Genomic DNA, 25,036 nt, shown 5'->3' with positions numbered 1-25,036 from the left:
CTGCAGAAAATTGTTAAAAAAATAAAGTGGAAATCAAAATGCAAAGAGCTTGGGTGGGAGGTGATGCTCTGGGGGGGGTAAGGGTTGCAAATGCTCTTCCTCTGGCTGGAAATAAGTTGCAGCAGCAGCAAAATAATTCCTGCACTGGAAACTGCACCAGCAGGTTAAAGAAATGCCAAGTGCGAAGCTGAGCAGTCGTGTGGCTGCTCTGGTGAAAACGTGTATGAGCCTGGTGAAAATGTGGTCACGCCACGGACAAGCTCGAGCTGTCGCCTTTGGATTTCCTGGGGCGAAACGTCCCGTTTCTTGCAGAAATTGCAGAAGTGGCGATAACGTCAAGGTCTGCAGGAGTGCCCTGTCCCCTCCGGCTCGTGGATGGGTTCCTTGTTGGTGCCCAACAGCCCAGCCTTTGCATCTCGTGATTATTTAGAGATATTTTAATTTTTAAATATTCTGTAGCCTATCTGGGAATTCTTGTGCTGTTTCATTAAGCTGTTTCAAAAAGAAATAACCCTGGAATTGTGTGTGAGAGGAGAAGTGAAGCGGTTTAGGTCGTAGGGTGACGTGGAAGGAGGGGAAAAAAAAAAAAAAAAAAAAAGGCAGAGTTTAAGGCATGAGTAAAGTTTATATATATTTATTAATCTGTATTTAGATAGCACCTATTTGTGCGCTTTAATAGGTAAAGGGGGGTACCGAGGTGGGGATTTTTTCTTTTATACACTGAAGTCTGTGCCACTTGGGACATCACTTTTTCAGATCTGGTTTAACTCCGTTTGAAATGGATACAGAAGAGGTTTGGGCTGCTTGAAAATCTGTAGAACCACTCCTCAATGCCTTTTATTATTATTTTTTTTAAAATATTTTTTTAAACTCACTTTCTGCTGTATAATCCCAGTAGCTAACCCCTGAAATAACCAATTAATATGGCATAAATCCATTCCAACAGCAGCTTTGATGCAAAAGGTGGGTTTCTTCTGTGCTGTCCCCCTGTGTGTTGTGTGAAAGGCTGCAGAAAAAAGAATCTCCGCTACACCACCCTGCAGCTTTATTTTCCCTAAAAATAATTGCAGCAACAGGGGAGGAGGAGCAAACCACTGTTAAGTTTATCCTCAGTCTTGATTACAGTCTCCACGTGAGCATTGTGGAATAAGGTCTGACTCTGCACCCTTGTCATTTATTTATTTTTTTTCAATCTATTCCTAAATTATATTAATGGTGGGTGGACACTAATTTCCTATTCAATCTCTAACTAATAAGATATTTGGGATGGTGTAGTTTTCGCACATGGCCATGTGCAGGTGGTTTTTGCTGACTGATGCTTTGCGTGTCCTACAGCAAAACTAAGCCTGGACGTGGAAAACACGGAGATAGAGTTTGAAACCTGGATTGTGGGAAAAGCTGCCGCCACGGTGCCCGTCCCGGACACTATCCCGTTTCATACTTAAAATGATCTTACCAAGGGCATCTGAAATATTTTTTAATAAAAACATAACCTCCTTTTGTAAAAAAAAAAAAAAAAAAAAAACACAAAACCAAAAAGAACCCCAAAAAACCAAACACAACCTCCTTTTGTAAAAAAAACCAACACAGCCTCCTTTTGTAAAAAAAACAAAAAAAAAACAAAAACACAGCCTCCTTTTGTAAAAAAAAAAACAAAAAAACCAAAACCACAGGCTCCTTTTGTAAAAAAAACAAAAAAACTCAAAAACACAGCCTCCTTTTGTAAAAAAACAAAAAAAACACAGCCTCCTTTTGTAAAAGAAAAAAAAAAAAAAAACCACAGCCTCCTTTTGTAAAAGAAAAAAAACCAAAAAAAAAACACAGCCTCCTTTTGTAAAAGAAAAAAAACCAAAAAAAAAACACAGCCTCTTGTAAAAGAAAAAAAAAACAAAAAAAAACAAAACCAAAAAAAACCCCCTCCTTTTGTAAAAACAAAACAAAAAAACCAAACTCCTTTTGTAAAAAAAAGAAAAAGCAAAGCAAAACCAAAAAAAACCAAACTCCTTTTGTAAAAAAAGAAAAAGCAAAGCAAAACCAAAAAAAGCCAAACTCCTTTTGTAAAAAAAGAAAAAGCAAAGCAAAACCAAAAAAAACCAAACTCCTTTTGTAAAAAAAGAAAAAGCAAAGCAAAACCAAAAAAAACCAAACTCCTTTTGTAAAAAAAGAAAAAGCAAAGCAAAACCAAAAAAAGCCAAACTCCTTTTGTAAAAAAAGAAAAAGCAAAGCAAAACCAAAAAAAACCAAACTCCTTTTGTAAAAAAAGAAAAAGCAAAGCAAAACCAAAAAAAACCAAACTCCTTTTGTAAAAAAAGAAAAAGCAAAGCAAAACCAAAAAAAGCCAAACTCCTTTTGTAAAAAAAGAAAAAGCAAAGCAAAACCAAAAAAAACCAAACTCCTTTTGTAAAAAAAGAAAAAGCAAAGCAAAACCAAAAAAAACCAAACTCCTTTTGTAAAAAAAGAAAAAGCAAAGCAAAACCAAAAAAAACCAAACTCCTTTTGTAAGAAAAGAAAAAACCAAAATCAACACAACCTCCTTTTGTGAAAAAACAAACAAACAAAAAATCCCACAACCTTCTTTTGGAAAAAAAAAAAAAAAACAACAAACAAAAAACCACAACCTCCTTTTGAAAAAACCCCCACAACCTCCTTTTGTAAAAAAAAAAAAAAAAAAAAAAAAACCAAAAAAAAACCCACAACCTCCTTTTGTAAAAAAAAAAAAACAAAAAACACAAACCAAAAAAACCCGTAACCTCCTTTTGTTAAAAAAAAAAACACAACCTCCTTGTGTAAAAAAAAAAAAAAAAGAAAAACGAAAACCAAAAAACCCCACAACCTCCTTGTGTATAAAAAAACAAAAAAAACCCCACAACCTCCTTTTGTAAAAATAATAATAAAACAGCTTGTACACTCTTCTCCCCATGTTTTTAAATAGAGCAGGGGCTTGGGAGTAAAGCTCATTTCATATTTTCTTCCCTGGAAAATTTCTTATTTTTATATAATATTCTTGTTATATATCATAAGAAAATGTCTTATTTGGCAGAACCCTTGTTTCTTTTCTTACCTCGACTTCCCTTCTCCGGCTGCGGGGCTTTTACTTCACAGATGTTCAAGGGCTCTGTTTTTCCTTTATCCTATTAGAAATGGAGTGTTTTCCAGTACGGACACACTGACCCTGCCTGTTTTTTGAGCTAATTAATCCCTGCTGCTTGTGTGTCAAAGACCCCGATGTCAAAAACCATCCCTGGTTTGGGTCTTCCCAACTTTACCTTCCCTCAACCACCGTCATCATCCGGTAATTCTTCATTGGGGGTGATCCTGGCGGAATCTGGTTCCTATTTCCACATGTTAATGGGGATAATTAGCATCTCTTTAAAATATAATAGGGGAAGATAGGCACTGGGACAGCCCTAATTAATTTCTGGGATGGTTTAGGCGGCTTTTTTATGGTGTGTACACAGGTCTTTGGTGCCATCAGCCTGGGCCATCCATCCACCCATCCATCCATCCATCCATCCATCCATCCATCCATCCATCCATCCGTTTGTCCCCCTCACCAGGAAGTTTCCCAGCCCCCTCCCTAAGAAAAGGAGGATGCGCTGATCTCCCGCTGGTGCATCCCCTCGGATTTTTGAGCAGCTTCACGGATTTTTGAGCAGTTTCACAACAGGTCACTGGTAGCATGTGGGAGTATGTCAAGAGGCAAAGCTCCTCTTCCCGGGATGCTCGGGGATGCAGCGCGTTATCCTGGTGCCAGCGCTGAGTTTGGGGGATGGGGAAAATGGATTTCATCCACACTGTGTGAATTTGGGGGGGGGGGGGGGGGGGAATTTCCCCTCGCCTGGGTTTTCTTTGAGGTGCAGCTCCTGAAATTGAGGATGGTGGGAGCTGTACAAGGGAGAGGAGGAAAAACAAATGCTTTGAGCTGGGATTTAAACATCGTTTTAAACAGATAACGAGCAGGTCTTGAGGAACAAACGCAACCTTCAGTCCTCTCTGATGTTTGTCACCCTGTTGACACAATAATGAGACAGGGGAGCTGGAAGAAAACCACTTTTTGGGCACCTTTAGGTGAAATTTTCAGCAGCCAGGTGGTTCTGTTGGTAAATAATTTCCGCAGGGAACAGCACGTGCAGGGCTGGACACGGGAGAGGCAGCAGCAGCAGCTGAATATCCCTGTTTCGGGTTAGGAGGAAGCTGCTGCCAAGCTAAACCATCGTTAATTAAGTCTTAAACAAAGAATTGGGAGGTTGGGAAGCACTGGATGCGCTGTTGGCTGTTGGTGTCACCTCTCCCCCTTCCCTTTTTTTCCGCTCAAGGCACAGGATGCTTGCTGCCCATGTTGATCCCCGTCTCCTGGCTCAGCAGGGTCAGAATTAAAAGGAGTGCTGGCCACTACAAATTTGTTAGTTATTCTTTTAAGCTGCTGGATTTTCCAGCCTAGCCGCCTTTTCCAGGCTATTTGTAGAGAATATATCCCTGGGTGGGGTTCATAGCGATGCAGTTTGACCATGAAGTTCACTTTGATGTTGGGTAGCTCAGCGCTTTTCCTGCGGGAGCACCTTTTGTCTTGGGTTGGGAAGGGGGTTGCCTTTACAAACCAAAATTCCAGCTCTTCCCTCTTCCTGCAGAAGGGACCCACGGCTTTATTTTTGCTTTAAAATGCGGCTTTTGCATCCTGCGGAGGGTTGAAGGGTTGACTTTAGGCGGCAGGTAAAGGGAATCGGCACTTCGGGGGGGTGCACAGCACAGGGGACGGCTCTGAAGAACAAGAGATAATACAGGAGGGAGATGTTCAGCTCGAAATCAGAGGATGACATCCATCCCATTTGGTTCGTATTTACCCATTGCTTCCCAGTAAGCCCCCAGGGAGCAGATCCTCTCACTCCACAGCACGAAGAAACGTGGATTCCTTCATTTTTAGTACATCCTTGAGCGTGGTGGCTTTTCTCCTCAATTTTTATAAACCACATTTGCTCCTGACCCACCAAGTCGCGCTGGTTTGGGAGGAGATGTGCAGGTCTCGTGAGCTGGTTAGCACGGAGAGCCGAGTAGCCACGATACGGTCCAGTTAACGGAACAGAAACAGGGTTTAGGATTAAATTAAGTCAACAATTAGTGCTCACGTGTGCCCCAGCTTCTCCTTGCCTGTCTTGCAATCCAGCAAGACAGTACCCACTTCATTTAGCTGCTTGGGCATCCTGAACCTTGTGTGTCTTCTAAAAGTGGGGCTTTAAGTAATTCTCTGTCCTTGAAATTAGAATAAAGTTGCTATGGATGGATCCAGCGCCGCAAATATTGATGTAACCGGTGTCCGGCTGTCTGTGTGCTGGGAATAGTTGGTTTTAACACCCTTAGTTAAACGTCTACAACTCAAAATAGATTAAAATCTGTTTTCTGCTTAGCAACTCACTGTCCAGGACAGGTAGATAACCTCAAAGTAACTTTTTTTTTTTAAAAAAAAAAAAAAAAACCAACAAAAAAACCCAAAAAAAACCAACTACAAAATCACTATTATTTGATAATGCTTAATTCTCAGAGGCTTTTTTAAAGATTTCTTAATCTTTTTATTTAGTCTGAGGCAAGAGAGGAGGAACATTCAGGTTGGCTTCTTGTGAACGCAGCTGATCTCCTGTTCAGGTCCCAGAGCATCTTTCTTGGTCACTGCTTTAAGGTGGGTGGTGGAGGCATCCTCAGGTTTCCCCCCTTTAGATGGATACCTCCCTGATCAAGTATATCCTCCATGGAATTTCGTTTCCATCTGCTCTGCTCTCACAGATCTGCCTCATGTCAGTCTCAAACATCTGCCTGTTTCAGCCAGCCTGAAATAATCCATCTGCCCAAAGAAAAACCAGCATTTTCTTGCACAAACCACCCTTGTCAAGTTGTTAGGAGAGATTTTTTCCCCCTCCCACAATGTTTTTCGGAGGCCGGTGCTGTGACAGCCCACTGGGTGTTCCTAGTGATTAATTTCTCCCACTTTTCAGCTGGAAAATACCCAGTTTGTGTTTTTACACAAGTGTGTGCACCTGCTGCTATCCCAAACCAGATATGCCCACGATCCCTCCTTCCATCACCATCCTCCATCCTCTGGAGCCCTGTCTGCAGGCTTTGCCCATGTCACTGCTCGTTTGCCAACACTTAATCAGTTTATCTGCTTTCTGCTTCCCGACTCCTTCCTTGCTCCCAGCAAAACCCTTGGATTTATTCTCTTGTGATTCCTCTGGCTGGCGTCAGCAGTCCCCACCTTGGGTCCCCTCCGGAGCTCCTCTGGACCAGCAGCCACATTCCCTTTTATCCCGTCGATGCAGTGAGTTTTCCAGACTGATTTTCTCAATTTGTTTTTTGCCCCCCAACATCATTTCTGCTCCCTTCCATCCCTGTATCCCTTTAGGGGAGAAGGAGACATTCTTCTGCAGGTCTCCTCCTGGCCTGGCAGTTCCCTCTGCCGGCTCCTGCACCGCACTACAGCCCTTTCCCTTCCCGCCTCTCTCCTAGGGGGAAAAAAACCCTGGAATTTCTTTTGGCAGGCAGCATTAAAATCCCATGGATCTGCATAAACATAGGCAGCATGATCCTGGTGTATTTGAGCCTCTCTATGCTAGGTACCATCCCCGCAAGGTCCGTCCTCCCACATCTCGTTTATAGCTTTGCCTAACGAAGCGCACTGATCACAGTAACCAGCTAAGCCTTCTTCCCTGATTTTCCCACGTGGCCATGAATAAACACGTTATCCTCAGCCAAAGGAGAAGGTAGGATCTGGAGTGTGTTGGTCTCAGGAGGTTGACGAAGGCTTTCTGGTTGGCAAATCTCGAGCTGGTGCTACCTTATTATTACATATATGGGATATGTAATCTATTCTTCATTTCTTAATCTATTGATTATTTTCTTCTTGTTAATTATTTTCTTATCTGTAGGTTATGGGCGTGCTACAGCTGGGTTTTCTTAAGCCTAAAAAATGAAGAAAACCCAGCTGTAGCAATATCGATAGCACAATCTATAATACAGACTAGATTTCTGATCTGTAACATAGATCAGATTAAGAAAACCCAAGCGTGGCGCTGACCTTATAGATTAAGAAAGCCCCATCTATAAAGTAGCATCTATAGCACAGTCTGATACAGAGATAAGTTGGGGTGATGCTGCGGGGGGAGCAAGGTCGGGCTGCAAACCCTTGGCCCATCGCGATGGGCCGAGCAACTGTTAAAAATTGACATTTTCTAATATTTTTTCTCTGATATTTTGGCACACAGGTGGCAGGGGAATGTAAGAGTCATAACGGAACCGCTGGGGAGGGGGAGGAGGGAGGAGAGTGATGTGAATTGGTGTATTTCCAGCTAATCCCTTAAAAAAAAAAATAGCTGGAGTTTGAAAATGCAGGAGGAGACTAGTAGCATCCCTCCAAAGGAGCAAGGAGACAGTGAAAAAGATGAGAAAAAGAAGATACATGGAAAAAAAAAAGAATAAATCTAATATAAATACCTAACTGTGTGGATGGGTGGTTAGAGCCTTCACTTTTTAAGTGGAAGAGGAAGAAATTAAACCGATGATGAAATATTTTCCCTTCTCTTTGGAAAAAAGAAAAAAAAACCAACAAAAACCTCCTTGGCTTCCTCCTACAGCTGGCTCTCGGAGAGCTATTGTATTGAGAGGGAGCAGAAGGAAGTCGGGCGGACGCAGTCCTTGAAATGATGAATTTAAGGAAGGAGCTTGCCCTAAAGGTGGAAAAATGCCTGGGAAAAACTGAAATACTGGTGGCCATTCCTCGTTTTTCCATAGGTGTCTCGTGTTTGCAGGTGTCTGTAGACTCCTTTCCTTCGCTGGACTATCGATGTACATTAAAAAAAACTACCTCATTCTCTGGAGGTAGCCTTCATTTCTGATGCCTTGGGTTGATGCCTCAGATTAATTGCTTTGTTTGTTTCATCAGATACAGTATCTAAAGGCATTTGTGCCTGAAGCCACGGAAGATAGATGGACAAGCCAAGCAACTTCTGACTCTGCATCATTTTCTGGGGCAAAATTATATGGCAATGTATCCTACAAGGTAACGTAGCTCCTTGCAGCGAGTAAAGAGGCTTCTTTTTGCTTGGCCACCACTTGCTAAGAACAGTTTCTTGCTTAAGAGCTTCCCTTTAATATGTGACCTAGAGGAATCAGCGCCACCCCAAAGGAGAATTCAAGGAATTTTGCAAGAGAGGGAAATCCAAATTGCCTCCAGATCCTGTCGGGTTTGAGTCGCATCTCCCCTGGAGAGAGCAGGCAGGCTGCCCTGCTGACGGGGAAGAAAAGCAGGAGCAAAAAGAAAGCCAGGAGTAAGAGGTTTCACGGGAGAGCTGAGCTAACAGCTCTGAACGCCGTGCTCCGCACCTATAAAATCTCCTGTAATTATCCCGGGGGGAGCAAAGGGAGCCTGCCGCAGCTATCTTGTCGCTTGAGCAATGCTTCAACTCGCTTGGAGCCCTGAAAAGTTCAACCCCATCATCTAAAGACTAAAATGGGATGTTGCCCTCATAAATTAGGTGGTCGGTGTTGGTTTTACGCCAGTAAAAACAACGGACCACAGCCTTTGAGCGAGGCATGAGACAGGCTGAGGTTTTACAGGGACTCGGAAGCCGTCAAGGGACGCGGCAGTTGAAATTACTGATGCTTCATCTCTCTGCCTCCTCATCCCTCGCTGCCGTACGTGTGGAGACCATGTCTGCACAGCCGGGCCGTGACCAGAGACACGGGGCTGCTCCGGGGCATCAGAATAAAAACCCCAACCCGGAGCGTATGGCTGCCTATAGGTACTGGCAGTATATACCGACTCCAGGCCAGGTGCACCTGCTTTGCTCTTCCCAGTGTAACGCCTCGGCGGCCGCTGGGATTTTTCATGGATCATGCAGGGCTGGGAATCCTACACCAAATCAGTTCCGCCCCAGCTAAGAAAGCACTCCGTGACTCCACCTACGGAGAGATGGGAGACGTTTTCTTCCTTATTTTCCCTAAAATCTCACTTGAAACTGGTGAATCATGAGGCTTTTAATTAATCTCACGCAATATGTAGCGGTCAGATTAATAACTGCATGTCTTAAGCTTAGCATGGGCTCAGCATTAAATGAGACGAAGGAGCGTGTCGTGCAGGGTGGCTTTACACAAGGAGGGTCCCACACGCCCAGTAAGGGTGGGATTCACTGGGGGGGGGGGGCGTGGTGAGGCTTCCGTTGTTCTTGTTGAGTTCAAGAGCCATCATGTTCATGAACCATCGGCTCATGGTGGCCGGTCATGGCTCGGGGGTGACCCCTTCACGCAGCTGTAGATTAGGAGGATGGATTTGTCTCCGTGAGCTCTTGGGAGAGCTTTGAAATACGCCCTGGGAGATATCCACAGGCTCTGTAAAAACTCCTTCCTCCCCACCCCCAGGTTTCTGGTTGTTTTTTTTTATTTAGAATTTAGGAAATCTTTTTAGAATTTAATTTTGTAGAATATTTTTATATATTTTATATATATATATATATATTAGAATTTATTTAGAATTCCTGAATTGGCTACCTAAAGATTAGCTGTATAAATGATCTCCCTAATTGATCTACTTTAAGATCAGCTACCTAGAGATCACCTGCCCAAAGATTATCTGCCTAGATTATCTATCTGAATTATCTACTTAAATTAACTACCTAAAATTATTCTCTGAGATGATCTCCCTAACGTTTATCTACCTAGGTGATCTACCTAAAGCCTGCCTACCTACATTATCTGCCGAAAGCAGATCATAGGAATTAAATTTGGGTCTGTCCGCTGCGTGGCTCAGCTGGAGCATCCCCTGAAGGACAGGCTTTGGCTTGAGGCTGGGGTCAGCTGGCCCCTGGGGTGGGGTGAGGACTGCCAAGAAGCTGGAAAGGAGGTAAACGCATCGCTTTGCGCTCCTTTAGCTGGAGCTAAAAGTGGGCTGACACCCCTTTATCACCTCTTTGTGCTGGTGGCAACCCCAGCCCTGGGGCTGAAGCTGGTACCTGCCCAGGGCGGCTTGTTAGAGCCTCATTTAGAGGCAGCGGAGGCTCCCTTGGAGTCCTCGTTAGCCTAATTAGGCAAGAACCAAGGGTAAAACACTTGCTAAGGAGTGGAGAGGCAGCAGAATCCCTGAGAATAACCTTCCTTGCCCTGGGATGCAGAAGGGTGACATCAGTCGTTGGGGTGACATCAGTTGTTGGGGTGACACGAGTGTTGCCGAGCGAGTGGGGCGCGAGGTCTGGTGGCCTGGGCGAGTCCAGCAGTCGAGTTTTAAGCAGCACCTGGTACCAAAACCCAGGATTGCCGTCCCCTCATCTCCCTTCTCTGCGGTTTACAGGGTGTCTGGTGAGGAATGCAATGGGATCAATAGCATGTCGGTGGAGAGCGGCCCTGGAACGAGACTGAGAAATTTGCCGGTCATGGGGGATGGACTAGAAACCACCCAGATGTCTACGACGCAGTCCCAGGCTCAACCCCAACCAGGCAGTGCTGTAGGCGTGAATCCCCCGCCGCCGGAGACCTCCAACCCCAACAAACCCAAGCGCCAGACCAACCAGCTGCAGTATCTGCTCAAGGTGGTGCTGAAGACGCTGTGGAAGCACCAGTTTGCGTGGCCTTTCCAGCAGCCCGTGGATGCTGTCAAGCTGAACCTCCCTGTAAGTAGAGGTCAAGCAACTGGTTTGTGGTGGGAGGAGGAGTGAGACCCAAAAGGTGTGTCCGCACCGTATCCCGAAATCACAGAATCGCTCTTGAATGGTTGGACCTGATGATCTTAAGGATCTTTTCCAACCTTAAATGATTGTATGATTCTGTGATCTTTTACAACACACGCACACAAGGAGGAATTTCCAGTGGCTCAGCTACTGCTTTGCCCTTTACCAGCCTCCTCTTCCCACCAGGATGCGGAGAAGAAAGTAGGAATATTATTTCAGGAGTCAAGGAGGGTGAGGCTGCAGCACGTTGTCCCCTCGCCAAGCACCAAAAATTTAACACACCAAAAATAATTAAAATTCCAAGATTCCTTAAGCAAATCCCGCACTGACTTGGACTCTGCCTTGCTGCACCCCAAAGCCCAGCGCCCTTTTCTGCGCCTTCCTTAAACCTCCCGTGATCACTGCTTTATCAGTGGATTTTTTTTGGATTTTTTTTTTCACTGAAAACACTCGGAGCCTTTCACAGAGCATCTTGTGTTCACATGGCCGCTGCGCTTCTCGCGGCGCCGTTGGTAACACGAGTTGTTTCATAAAGGACACCGATTTTAAGTTAATTGGCAATTAAATCGAGGGGATCGAGTGCTCCCTCAATCAGTTTGCGGGGGATCCCGTGCTGGGCAGGAGGGTGGATCTGCCCCAGGGTGGGGAGGCTGGACCGATGGGCACAGAGGTTCACCGGGCTCCGTGCTGGGTCCTGCACCTGGGTCACAACCACCCCCCGAGGTGGGGGAGCTGCCTGGGGGGCTGCCTGGCGGCCAGCAGCCTGCCCAGGTGGCCCAGAGGGCCAGCAGCAGCCTGGCTTGTGTCAGACACAGTGTGGCCAGCAGGACCAGGGTGGCCATCGTCCCCCTGTGCTCGGCGCTGGGGCGGCCACACCTCGGATCCCCCGTTCAGCGTTGGGCCTCTTACTCCAGGAGGGATGTGGAGGGGCTGGAGTGTGTCCAGAGGTGGGAGAAGGGGCTAGAGAAGGATCTAGAGAACTTGTGAGGAGCAGCTGAGGGAACCAAGGTGGAGAAGAGGCGGCTGAGGGGTGACCTCGCTCTCTGCAGCTGCCTGAGAGGAGGCTGTAGCGAGGTGTGGGTCACTTTCTTCCCGTGTTGTAAGTAACAGGACAAGAGGAAATGACCTTAAATTGCATCAGGGGAGGTCGAGATTGGATATTTAGGTAAAATTTCATCACCAAAAAGGTTGTCTGGTGTTGGAATGGGCTGCCCAGGAGGTGGTGGAGCCACCATCCCAGGGGGTATCTAAAAGGCGTGTCGGTGGCGATGCTTATGGGCGGGTTTTAGTGGTGTGGATGGTTGGACTTCATGATCTTCAAGATCTTCTAGTCTCAACAAGTCTACAGTTCTAAACTGGCACGGAAGCCTTGTCCTGCTGCAAGGGTTGCGTGGTGGCCTGCCGGTGTCCTCCCTGGCAGCCCTTCCCGTGGCCCTTCACCAGGACGAGTTCAGAGTCAAACCCAAGGAGCCAGCAAAATAATTCAGAGGTCATTAATTACAGTAAATCACAGCAGCATCCTCCCGGCTGCACCTCTGGTTTGGACCCTTCCAGCTCCCACCAGAGGCAGCTTGGTCCCTTCCTCCTTGAGATGCTCTCCCTTGAGAGAGGTGTTTCTCCCTAACACCCAATTTTCCTTGTCTGTTTTATTTTTAAGGTGTAATAACTCTTAAATATATAATTCTTAGCCGGGCATCAGACTGTTTAATTTTTTCGTGATAGGAACCAGCTCCCTCTTGCACGTGGATAGTGCTGGTTCTATAGCAACAGCATTTCCAGCCCCCTTTATTTTTTTTCTAAACGTTATGCCTAAAAATAGAAACATAGGATGCATTTAAAAAACGATAATAAAAAAAAATAGGATGCATTTAAAGGGTTGTAATAAATCTGATTTCCCCACTTCTTACGTCACTCTGTTAAACGTGTGATCTCCTGCAAAGGGTCATTGATTCCCCGTAACATTTTTAGCAATTACTCAGCACCATTACCAACCAAAATCCCAGAATCGTGGCGTTTTGGTGCTTCTGGGGTTGAATTACTCATCGCCCAAAGGTTTTTCCTTCTGTTTAATGAAAAATCCCAGCTGAGAGGCTGATGGGATTGAAGTCTGGTGGGCTGAGTATCTGCTGGGTGTGGAGGATCTCACCCAGGTGGGTCTGGGGATGAGATGGAGCAATCCCAGACCTTAAACTTGCCTGACATTTCAGTTCCCACACTGACCTCTCCCTCTTTGCCCTTCGCAGGATTATTATAAGATAATTAAAACTCCGATGGATATGGGAACAATAAAGAAACGCTTGGAGAATAACTACTACTGGAACGCTCAAGAATGTATCCAGGATTTTAACACGATGTTTACAAACTGCTACATCTACAATAAGGTACAGAAAGTTCCCAAATCTGCTTTTTTTCTTTTTTTTCCCCAAGGGAAATCTGCATCCTCTTTTTCCAAGGGAAGTCTGCAGAAATGCAGGCATTGCTTGTTTGAACGGTCCTTAAAAGGAACAACTGTCGAGATCAGCTTCTTCAGGAAAACAAATGAGATTAATCTGTTGGGAGCTCAGGTGCGTCGGTCTTCTGCTGAGAAGCAAGAAGCAGACAGGGCTGGCTCAGCAGCCTTCCCTCCCAGGAGAAGTATTAGCAGATATCTTCAGTCTCGACGTTGTTTGGTCTCTTTTTTTCTTTTTCTTTTTTCTTAAAAGGCAATTTTTAAGATTTTCTTAGGGTCTGACTTGAACAGAGCCTCCAACATTATCAGACAGCTCCTTGAGAAGTAGGTCTGTGCTGCTGATGTCCTACAGCTTCGGTAAGGAGCTGACTTCATGCTGGTAGGGAAAAACCAGGGATACACAGAGCAGCACGTTGAGTTTGTCATGCCTGACTGTGCCCTCGTTGAGAAGGTTCCCTTCCGGAGAGTGAGAAACATCCTGAAAACCATTTTATAAACAGTTGGGGTGGAGGAAAAAAAAAATAAAAATCTGGAGGCATGAGGAGCATCCCAGGGCATTTCTGCAAATGGTGGTGGTGGGAGAGTGGCCTGTGTCAGCCAAAACATGGGAATGGTGGTGGAGCTTGGAGAGCTGGAGAAGATTCTCAGGGGTGGTACTAGGCTGAGCACAAGCTGCTCCGTCGTTGTCTTGTTAAGTAGCAGAAGAACCACAAACACCAACGAAGGGTTTACTGCTGTCCTCGAGGTCAGCAAGACGTGGTCGGCGCCTCAGCCTTCTCCTTCGCCGGCCGCTCCACCCTTTCCACCACCACTTGCCTGAGCATTTCAGTTCCCCTTTGCTTTCTGTCCTTGGTTCTCCCAGGTCTTTTATCTCCATTCCTGTTGCTCTTGTGCGCTTTGACCTTTTTTTTCCTCCTCCTCTCAGAAATACTGCACAAGACCTCTCTAGTTTGTTCCAAAAACCCCAGGCATTAGCAGTTCTGGTCCTTCAGAACCGTTTCCTTGGCCATTGCCTTTCCTGGTTTGAGTCAGCATCATTTAACGTGAACGAGGGTGAGCTCTGAAGGGCTTCAATTACTCGATATTTGCCTTCAAGTCTTCCGTCACGTTCTCCCACCACGGTGTCTTCCCCCTGCCAGCTTTCTCCCTGATTCTCCCCTGATCTTCCCTCATCTTCACTGGTGTCCTCCAGGCTGGGGGCAGAAAAGTGTCTGAAGAAACATCTCTGTCGGCCTCATGGAGCCTGCAGACCATCAGCAGAGCAGGTCTGTGCATGCCATCTGATGGGCCAGCGTGGTTTTAACTGGTCCTGGTGCCAATGGCAGAGCCAGAGCTGCCTCCTCTTGGTGTCACCACGTCATGACAGTGATGGCCATTGGGTTATTGTCTTCACATCAATCCAGACTCTTCTTCTGTTGCCACCTGCTCTTCCCTCTCTGCCAAGGTTTATTACTATCCACAGAAGACCTTCCAGACCTCCCTGGAGCAGTGGGACCACTGCTGCAGGGTGCTCCTGGGCAGGTGGTCTCATCCTCTCTGGATGCCTTCTCCAGATCTGTCAAGACCACTTCATCCTGTCCTCTCCTTCCACACTGATTTAGCAACAAATAGAGGCTCACAACAGTCCTCTTCCTCCTTAAAAACCTCCTTTTCCAGGGAGGAAATTTCCTTGCAAGGGGCCAAGCTCTTACCCCCTATTCTGCTCCTCTATGGAGAGAGCTCTTCCGTGAGACCACCAGGGCAGGGGGCTCTCACATGGTGGAAATGACTGGCTGGCATTAACCCACCGCTTCCATTTTCCACTTTTTCCTCTTTTTTCCCTTCCTTCCTTCCGAAAACAGAGTTTGCTGCAGGCAGGTAACACCTTGCATCAGTTTATTATCCAGTGCATCTGCTTGGTGATGTCTTTGCCCATCATCTGGTTTTACCTAGAAAATACAACAACTTTAGGGTGAGGATTTGTGTATTCCGTGCTTGGGGCAGCATCCCGCATGGCTTCCCGCTGCACTGTAACGAAACGGCAGCGCTGAGGAGGCTGAAAATCCAAATTCTCTCTGGAAATACATACCTTGACTAATTTATCCTTTTTTTTTTATTATTTTTCCCTCCAGCCAGGGGATGACATAGTCTTAATGGCAGAAGCTCTAGAAAAGCTTTTCCTGCAGAAAATCTCCGAAATGACCCAGGAGGAAACGGAAATCGTTATAGCCCAGACGAAAGGAAGAGGACGTGCAAGGAAGGAAGCAGGTATGACACTTCTTCATAGCATGGTTCTGGGTAAGCGCCGCTCAGCTTCGCGCAGTGTCTTGACCGCAAGCTCTGGACCCGGTTTTATCCTTGCTTGAATGAAGAGCACTTAATTGGGCTGTTAATTAAAACCCAGGCATCCTCCTGTGGTTGTCAGTATTCTCAGTGCCTCTCTGTACCGTGTAGAGCGTCTAAACCGGGGTGGGAAGGAGGGTGGCTGCCTCGTGCGCTGGCCTGTCCTCAGGAGGTTGTCTCTGGTGAAGGGCAGGACTGGGGGATGTCCTCGAAGTCCCTCGTCTGTGGCTTCTGGGTGTCATTTTCAGGGGGGAGGAGGAGTGCTGGGGACAGGCTTTGCGTACAGCACTGCTGAGGCTTGTGTATTTATAGTGCTGGTGACACATCAGCGTTCCCAGCTCTCCCGCGCAGGTAAAAAGCTGAGAGCGATCGTCAAAGCGTTTCGTTTCTGCCGTGGGGGGAGCTGAGGTGGTGAAATACCCCTCACAGCACCTCAGGGGTTAAAATGCCACGTGAATCTCTGTTGTGGCAGACCCCTTGGAGTTCCACAGCTGCTTTGCTGTCGTAAAAAAAAGCAGCAGGGACCCCCGAGGAAGCAGCTCGCGATGCGGTGGCTCCAGCCTGCCGAGGGAGTCATGGCAGGGAGAGCGTCTGAACCCAGTCCTGAGCGTCGTCAGCCCCCCCTCTCCTCCTGTAACATCCTCAAGTTCTGATTGCCACGCCTCATTTATTAAGTTTTGCCTGATGCTCGAGGAGCTCGCCATCCTTAGTAAGGATGCGTTGCCCCAAGCGAGGCGGAACGCCGCTCCCCGAAGATGAATTTGCTTTGTGCTCGGCCAGAATCCCAGAAATCCCTTTTCCTGCAGCCAGGCTGTTGGATTGACCTCGTCTTGCTCCTTCGTAGGGCTGAAAAATCAATCTGCATGCTTTAGGCTCAGCATAAAGTGGAATTGCAGCATTTTGAACCCTCTTTAAGGTTATAAATCGGTAAAATGATGTTCTGTATTTGTGTCTGGTGGTACCTTAAGGCTTTATGTTAATGATGTAGGCTTTGTTATTATTTTTTTTTTACACTTTGCTCCTGGATTTAAAGGCTCAGAAATTACCATTTTTCTCACTTAAGCCGGTCCTCTCTCTGCTGCGTAATATAAAAGTACAGTTCAACCCCTCGGTTCATTTATTTAGTCTGTCTGATAGAAGAGCATCTAATCGAGTAAAAAAAGAAAATAATCTCTGCTGGCACTTAAGGAGTGCACAAAATAGCTGCCAAGTTAGGTATTTTTCTGGTCTGAACTCTTCTCTTCTTTAATTAACTCTGTTATGTTGAAGGCTCCCCTCCTTTCGCTCTGTGTTCTCTAATAATCAGATTCTTCTGCTCTGCGGATTTTTTTTCCCCCAATCTTTTAGTCCTCCTTTACAGCTCTTCTATGAACCTGCTCCAGTTTTTCCCATCCAGAAGTGTGGACACCACAACTGGATGTAGATGTGACTGCTACTAGAGGTAAAATTGTCTTCCGATTCCCCTGTCTGTACCTCAAGGATTTCATTAGCTCATTTATTTGGGATTCCAACCATCCCCCAGGCTCAACGTCGGCTGCTGATGCCATCGGATCGTTCCTCAAAGGGTTGAGAACATCCTGGCCGTGACTCGATCTCAATGGCACCTCGTCCGATGCGTGTCCACTTTGGAGCTCGCCGTCTGAATTTCAGACATTTCTCATCTCCATCTTGTGTCATTCCCATTCTTTTAACCCCAATGCTGTGCGATCCCAAGGAAAACGGCACGTGCAGGAGCGTCACCAAGCTTGTGCCACCAAAAAAAAAGATGATGTGACCCTATTTTTACTGCCTACATCCCACAACCCTTCTGGAACACTGAATCCTCGCGTCTGTTCTGATGCTGTGTCAGCCTTGGACTGGTGCTGCTGGGATCTCAGTGGGTTATTTTCCGAGGTTTACTGGAAAATCAGTGGAAGATATCCAGGCAGCTCGAGGGTTGACCCTCAGAGAGGATTTGAAAACCAGTTGTCTGAGTCATAGAGGAAAAAAAGTTGGACTTCAGGAGTCACTGCTGAACATCCTGGGTAGCTGTTGGAAGAGAAAGCATTTCTGCACTGCCATCGCCTGGGCAGCTGCTGCAAATTCAGAGCAAGATTTATTAAATCCACTGGGTCTTCCCTCAGCTCTTACCCACCGTCATCAGCTGTCTGCGCGGAGGGGCGTCCTACTGTTTTCAGAACATCTTTTAATCTAAACCACCAAAGAACAAAAGAACAACAACAACAAAAAAAAAAAGGCTCAAAAAGTTGGAACAGCTCAAACTGCTTTAATGACTTTGGCTTTATTCTCTTTTCCCGTGCCTTGGGCAGGTTTTTGCCGTCCGTTCTCTCGCCGGGGGAGGACTCTGTGTGTTTCCATGCGTGTTTCTCTTGCGTGGCTCAAGTTTTCTTTCTCTCCGTGTCCGTGAGTCCTTTCAGCGTGGTGAAATCCAGGTTTGGAAGCCTCAACAGACGCAGTTGCTGCTTTTTTCCTGCGTGTGACCAAGTCGTGATTACTTGTAGCTGAGATTATTTTTGTTTAATTGTTATTTTTTTGTAGGCACTGTGTGCAGGGAGAAGCTCTTCTTGGTTAGAGAATTACTGGCCATCTCCTTTCTCAGCATCTTTTGGAAGGAGAAGTGATGAAATCGCCCGTAGAGAAGATCTTTTTACTTACGCGACGTAGAGGGCGCTTACAAACACAGGTCTCCTTTCCTCTTTGTGACCCTACAGTGTATAGAATCTATAGGTCCCCACCTGAGCTCATCACCCTCCAGCTCTTCACCTATAGTATTGACCAGGAGGGAGCTGTAGGTTCACCTGGAAATTCTGTACATACATAGCCTGGGGCATCCCACCCTGGGTGCTTCTGTGTTGTGATTTACTGCATAGAATAGAAATATAATATAATAGCTCTCTGTTTACTATGTGGAATATCTATCTGGGGACCTGCAAGATGGTTTTCCTCTTTCTACCTCCTGTTAAATCCTATTGTGTAGTAAATAATTCAGTGTATAGTAATGGATTTAGGGTTATTAAAACCCAGGTGTGATGCTGGCCAAAAAACTCCGCTGCACAACCCCCGCCGGTGTCCAATAGAAACTTCCAGCTCCTGTGTAAGGTGGGAGGTGACACATGTGGGCTTTGCCTGAGTGATGCAAGAGCTTCTTCGTAGTCCCAGCAGGACCCCTGGGATCCCAGCAGGACCTCAGGATTCCAGCAGGACCCTGAGATCCCAGCAGGACCTCGGGATCCCAGCAAGACCTTGGGATCCCAGCAGGACCCCTGGGATCCCAGCAGGGCTACAGGATCCTTCTGGCTGCAAGTTCCCACCTGATTTGGGGATTTCAGCACTCTGATGTCATTTTATGAGGAGAATGGGATGAAAACTCAGGATTTTGTTCTCTTAACAGGTTGCTGTTTCATTTCTAGCCAAAATAAGCTTGCTAGCAGTCCTAGTCGAGCATCAACGCGCAACATTTTTCTAGTGGGATTACAATAACTGCAGCTCCTGGGGATCCACTGGGAGCAAATCTGGCTGTGGTTCTTTTCTGGTGAATTATTATTTTGGAGTGATTCTTGGAAGTGGTGTTGGCTAGCCAGCAGGGCAGAACACACAGCTTAACGTGTCGGGCTCAGGAGAATTTCCTTGTTGTAAGAGTGACGAAAGAGCAGCCGAAATGCAGCCCCTGCTGCGGGGAGCACGGGTACGGATCGAGCGGTGGGATTTCCCCCTGCTCTGGATGTGCACAAGGGATCGGTCCCCACCTTTTCCAAAACACTGAGCTCTCTTCTGGCTGAAGATAAAAATTAATTATTGCTAATGAGGTACGTGTGCTGTCTGGCAGAAGGCGCTCCGGTAACACCAAACTGCTGATCCCAAACCTCTGGGGTCGGTCTCGCTTTGCTGATACCTTTGTCTTGAAGGTCTGCTGGAAGCACGGGGGTGTATCCCAGCATCATCCAGGCTTTGCAGCATTCCCCTTGCGGAGGCTGTTGGATCATGCCAGAAAGTTGGGAGGTTTGATCAGAGCTTTGCCCTGCAAAGCAGCAGCAGCTCAAACAAGGAGGGGTCTTCCCAGGGACGCTGGAAGGTCCAGAGACGGTGCTGCCGTGTCCCCACCTCCGCGGTCACCCCATGTTTGAAACCACCTAACGCCCTCGCTCCACAGCCATCGGGAGAGGTTTCCCCTGGACAGTAGCAGCTGTGATGACTTTTAAGTCCCCGAGAATGAAGAAACTCTTCTTGATCATGGAGCAGAAATTGCTCCCGAAGGAAGAGCTGCACCGTTTTGGTTCCAGAATGATGATAATCAAGAATCGTTGCCTAGAAAAAAGGGATAGGCAGGGAAAGGGGCACTTGTCCTGCCCTGCCTGCCAGAAATCCTTTGGGAAGGGAAGAGAGGAGGATGTCCGTGGCTGATTTTGCTCTTTTTCTGGAGAGGTTTTAGTAGTTAGATCCTGAGCTTCTTCACCCAGCAAAATAATACCATAAAAATAATCCTTGTGAAGGAAAACACAGTGTTTGTCCCTGACTGGTTGCTCAAGAACAGGAACTGCGAGGTATTAATTATCTACTGAGCAATGTTTTTTAAGTGGTGTTATTACGAAAGATGAATTGGTTTTCCCGTTAAAGCAACTAAGTGTGGAGAGGGAAGCAACCCTTTCTTTCTTTCTTTCTTTTCTCTTGGCAGTGACATCCAAACCAGGATCATCAACGGTACCGAACGCAACCCAAGCGTCGTCCCCGGTGCAGACGCAGGCGCCGCAGCAAAACCTCCAGTCTGCGCAGACGACTCATTCCTTCCCTTCCGTCACCCCCGACCTCATCGTCCAGACCCCAGTAATGACGATGGTGCCTCCTCAACCTCCTGCGCCGCCTCCACCTGCTCCCCAGGCCCCTGCGCCGCCGGCCCCGGCTCCCCAGCCCATCCAGCCTCACCCTCCTGTTATCCCAACACCCGCCCAGCCCGTGAAGGTAGGTGATTCCTTAGTTACCTTCCTGTGACAGCTTAAATTAATTACCTTCACCACGTAGAAATGCCGCAGCCCGTCAAGTGGTCGCCCTTTGCTTTGCTGCTGAAGTCACGTTTGAAGGCAAACGGCCACAGTTTGGTCAAAAAAATGATGTTCTGAGAAATGTGAGGAGCCTACGTGACCCTCTCTGACACCAGTTTAAGTTAGATGAGTTCCACCCAGGTTTGCATGGAAACCCTGTTTATCCTCTTAAAAACTTCCTTCCTTGAGCTTTGTATGACTCAGGAGGGAAATCTCAGCTTGCTGTGGTGACTCATGCCCTTGATCTTTGCTGGTACAACAGAGATAATCCATGGTTTTCTGTAGGACTCAGCACAGACCAACAATAGCTGAATATTTTTGAAGGGCTTCCAGTGTCCTCGTAGTGTTGCCCTGAGGCTCGAGTCAACTAGCGATGGGCAAATCTTGAGTCAGCGCCACAAGAAACACAACGTGCTCGAAGCCAAAATCGTGATGCCTAATGTAATACTGCTTTATTTGATTGGTTATAGACAAAAAAAGGGGTGAAGAGGAAAGCAGACACCACGACGCCAACGACCATCGACCCAATCCACGAATCGTCATCGCTGCCCACTGAACCCAAGTCCACCAAGCTGGGTCCGCGCCGGGAAAGCAGCCGCCCGGTGAAGCCTCCAAAGAAGGACGTTCCAGACTCGCAACAACACGTGGTAGAAAAGAGTAGCAAAATCTCTGAGCAGTTAAAATACTGCAGCGGGATCATCAAAGAGATGTTCGCCAAGAAACACGCCGCCTACGCCTGGCCCTTCTACAAACCTGTGGATGTGGAAGCCCTGGGACTGCACGATTATTGCGATATCATTAAACATCCCATGGATCTGAGCACAATCAAAGTAAGCTCAGGTTTATAGGAGGGGGGAGGTCGGGGTCTGAGCAGATAAAAAAGGGCGTTTTCTCCCCACGCATGCGCACTGGGCGGCTCCAGATGTCTGCCAGATTTATTTTGGCCCTAGGGTTCTGGTACATTCGGTCTCTCTTCTTCTCTTGCTGTTATCCTGACATTTGGGAAAAACAAACAAGCCGGCATCCTTCCAGAAGGGCTCTTAGGAAATGCTCGCACGGGGTTTTTTATAGAAAATTTCCATTACTGTCTAAATCTTCCCTTTTATTGTAGCCCAGGAGATGGCCTCAGAGAGCATAAATCGCAGGAAGAAGGGGATTTGATTTAAACCAACCCCGTTTTCGATTCTTTTTGAAATAAAGGGCTGTCTTTCTGAAGTTGTCTGTCTAAATCCATCTGCTCAAGCACAGTTAGTTCTGTCTGGTTTAGAATTGCCCCATTGTCAGGAGCAACTGCAAATTCATCCGTGCTTCCCCTTGAAACCTTAGTTTGTTATTGAAGCTGCGTCATTTTAAAAAGCCGCCTGCAAAGGCATCCACGTTTCTCCTTCGAATGTTAATTCGTGATGTAGAAGTCTAACGTCAGGAAACCTTAATTAATGATTTAGGAGTCTTCAGCTTTCTAGTTAGCCAACCTTAATTCATTATTTAGAAGTCTTAACTTTTTAGCTGCAGGATGAACTTAGGTGCCAGCAGGTTAAGCTTGGCTCTGACTCCTGCTTCCCCCACTTTGGCTCTGCGTTCTAAACCCGGAGGACTCGGTTTCCCCTTCCCGCAGCCCACTCCTTGCCGAGGTTATGCCAGGCTTGAAGCCACCCATGATGACGGCTCTTCCTTCGTGGTGGCGTTCTGGATCCGTAGGATCTTGGTGGGCCAAACCTGGGGGATGCTGAAGTAAATTCTGGCCTTGCTTCTTTCTCCTCCAGCCTGGCCAGCAATGAGCGTTAGGTCTTGCACGTCCGTTGCTGCCTGTCCATCTCGCTGCCCCAGTGTCTGGCAGGGCTGCGTGGCTGAGGTCACCCTTGGCAGATGTTGCTGGGACAGCTGTCGAGCGTTCTCTGTCTTCCAGTTGTCCTAGTCAGCCCTGCTTTCCCAAGGAGGGAGGAGGAGGCTTGAAGCTTCTCTTGGCTCAGCTGGCATCGCCACAGCTGGATGCGGCGTTTGCGGGGGGGGTGAGGGGTCATTTCAAGGCTCTCTCCACCCGGATCAGTCCTCCCAGCTCCACATAGGCATGGGACAGGAGCTGGTGGCCGTAGAGCGGGTCTGTGCTCTCCTAGGGTAGAGGTCCAAGCTCTAGAGACACCAGTGTGATTCCTGGAGGAAGGGTGGGTGGTTGAAAGCATTTGAGATGGTTGAATCCTGTCTTTAGGTGTCACCAAAGCCTGTCAGCTTCTTCCATCGTTAAGTGAAGGACCATCCCGGTGGCCTCTGTCCCTCCCACCAGGGAACACCGGTCAGACAACTCTTGAGATCTTTCTTAGGGGACCGATCGGAGCTCACGGCATTGTTCTAATGCACAATCTTGGGTGTTTGTGGAGGTTTAACCCTTCTTGGTTGAGGTCAGTTCGTGCTCCTGCCCTTGAGCACCGCTCTTCCAACACAGCATCCCTGCTCCCTTCTTCATCCAAACCACCCAGCGGCCATCAGCCACTAAGAAGGTGGCTTAGAGACCTCTTGAGCATCGTTGAGGATGCCCGTAGTCAGCTCTGGTTTTTACAAACCATCCACCATCCTTCATTTGATCAAAATCAGTTGTCCAGACGTAGGGAGATAACGGGTGCGTGGAGTCGGTGGGCGCCACGGAGCTGTATTTATTCAATTGATTGATCTGACATATTTGCATTGTTAATAGTAGGGAGTTTTGTTGGTTTTTTTCCCTCTCCTCTCCTTTCTAGTCTAAACTGGAGAACCGGGAATACCGAGATGCTCAGGAATTCGCGGCAGACGTACGATTGATGTTCTCCAATTGCTATAAGTACAACCCCGCCGACCACGAGGTGGTGGCCATGGCGCGGAAGCTGCAGGTAAGGACGCGCGTTGTCACTTCGGATTTTGATGAATACCACCATCTCTCTTGACTTATTTTTCCAAGCCACATAGTCCTGAAAAAACATTTAAAAAAAAAAAAAAAATGAGTGTGGTGGATTACAGTAAAAAAAATGACATTTTTTGCTGTAGAAGTGATACAAGGAGTGAGCTGACTCGGCTCGGTTTCCTTCTTGATGATAAAGGAATAGGAGGCGAAAGCACAGCTCCAAAATGTCACTTTTTCTCCCCAAAACACCTAGAAAGAAAACAAACGACAGTACCTGTTGCATTGTGCTGCTTTAATTTCCTCTTCCTGACATTCTTCTGGTGAAGTTTTCTGCTTTGCTCCTTCCTGAAAGGTTTGTAATTAATGAATTAGCAGCTAAAGAAGCCCCGTGTCTTGTGCGAAGTGCTTGTGCCGCTCCAAAAAAAAAAAAAAAAATCTGGTTTCCTTCGTTTCTTGGGAATTTGGAGCTGCTGGCTGAAGCAGGGAAAAGCACTTTGCTCCCAGTGGGTCTGGGAGAGACCGAGCTCCTTTTGCTGCTGAAGGAGCTCACGGCAGCCACAGAAAACCGCTGCAAAGGGATGGAGAGCTCCTAAATTTGGTAGGTTTTGACCAAAACATTTCAACACCTATCATTAAAACCACTTGGCCATTCCCCGTTATCGGTCATTTCAGGTAATTAGCTCCCTTAAATGCTAATTCCTCCCTTTTTTTTTTTTTTTTTTTTTTTTGCTGGGAGGATTGTGAGCATATTTGTAATTTTTTTAAGAATTAAGGTTTTCTGCTCTTCATCGCTCCTTAATAACTTCACCAGCTGAGCAGCTGGGAGCTGCCGTGAAATCCCCCAAATCCTCGTGGAGCCACATGCGGGATGCTGGAAAGATGCCTTGGCCGCAACAAGGAGGGGACGCGGGGTGGGCTCAGGGGGATGCGTGGACACAGGAGGCACGTCAGTACGGGAAGAGGTTTTATGAGCTTAGAAAAGCGTGACTCAGGTGGCACGGAGCAGAGCGGAGTGGCGGCGGAGCTCTCACTGTGAAAGGAGAAGAAAATCGACGTCGTTTGCTTCAACCGGCAGAAAACAAGCTGGGAAAGGATCTGAGTTTACACTAGAAAGCGTGGGAAAAATGTTAAGATTGGGGGAAAAACTATTAAATTGAGGGGGGGAGGGCGAAAGGAGAAACTGGATATTAATAACTTTGCTGGGTTTTGCTACCTGGAAACCTTTTAAAAAACTCCATGTGATGCAAACCCTCCCCTCCCCCCCCCCCGGTACCGACGTCAGAAGAGCTTCGCTCAAGGAAAACAGCGGCTCGTGAAGGGGCTGCCAGCGGTTTTGCTTCGCTCCACATGTGAAGCCGTGACGGAGGCAGAGAAACAAAAGTGGCAGCAAACCCGGCACCTGCGTCCTCCGGGATGGGTCCTCAGTTTTTAACCACTCATAATTTTTTTTGTGATGCTTTTCTCAAAATACCGCTCAGGTTTGGGCTGGTTTAATTTGAGATTAATATACCGCTGCGTAAATCTGTGTTTCGCCTTGCTTTTATAATGAATTTAGTAGGATTCAGCATCTTACTAATATTTTTTCTGGATTTTACGATAAGTAGATGCCGGAAAACACGATGCTCACCCTCTGGCTGCTCTTTTCCTTCTTGTT

The 25,036-nt window shown here is 47.0% G+C and overlaps 1 protein-coding gene across 1 annotated transcript in view; it reads left to right on the top strand.

The window, feature by feature from the left end:
- BRD4 (bromodomain containing 4) overlaps positions 1 to 25,036 on the top strand; it is a 57,300-nt gene that overhangs the window by 6,377 nt on the left and 25,887 nt on the right. The window contains 7 exon segments of the mRNA XM_040613349.1: positions 7,928 to 8,044; positions 10,328 to 10,646; positions 12,947 to 13,084; positions 15,264 to 15,399; positions 20,147 to 20,430; positions 20,981 to 21,340; positions 23,243 to 23,371. Of these exon segments, the coding sequence (XP_040469283.1) occupies positions 8,025 to 8,044; positions 10,328 to 10,646; positions 12,947 to 13,084; positions 15,264 to 15,399; positions 20,147 to 20,430; positions 20,981 to 21,340; positions 23,243 to 23,371 (1,386 nt within the window). The 5' untranslated portion in view covers positions 7,928 to 8,024.

Source organism: Falco naumanni, chromosome 13 (genome assembly GCF_017639655.2).
Source record: "Falco naumanni isolate bFalNau1 chromosome 13, bFalNau1.pat, whole genome shotgun sequence".
NCBI lineage: Eukaryota > Metazoa > Chordata > Aves > Falconiformes > Falconidae > Falco > Falco naumanni.
This window is presented reverse-complemented; position numbering and strand designations above follow the sequence as displayed.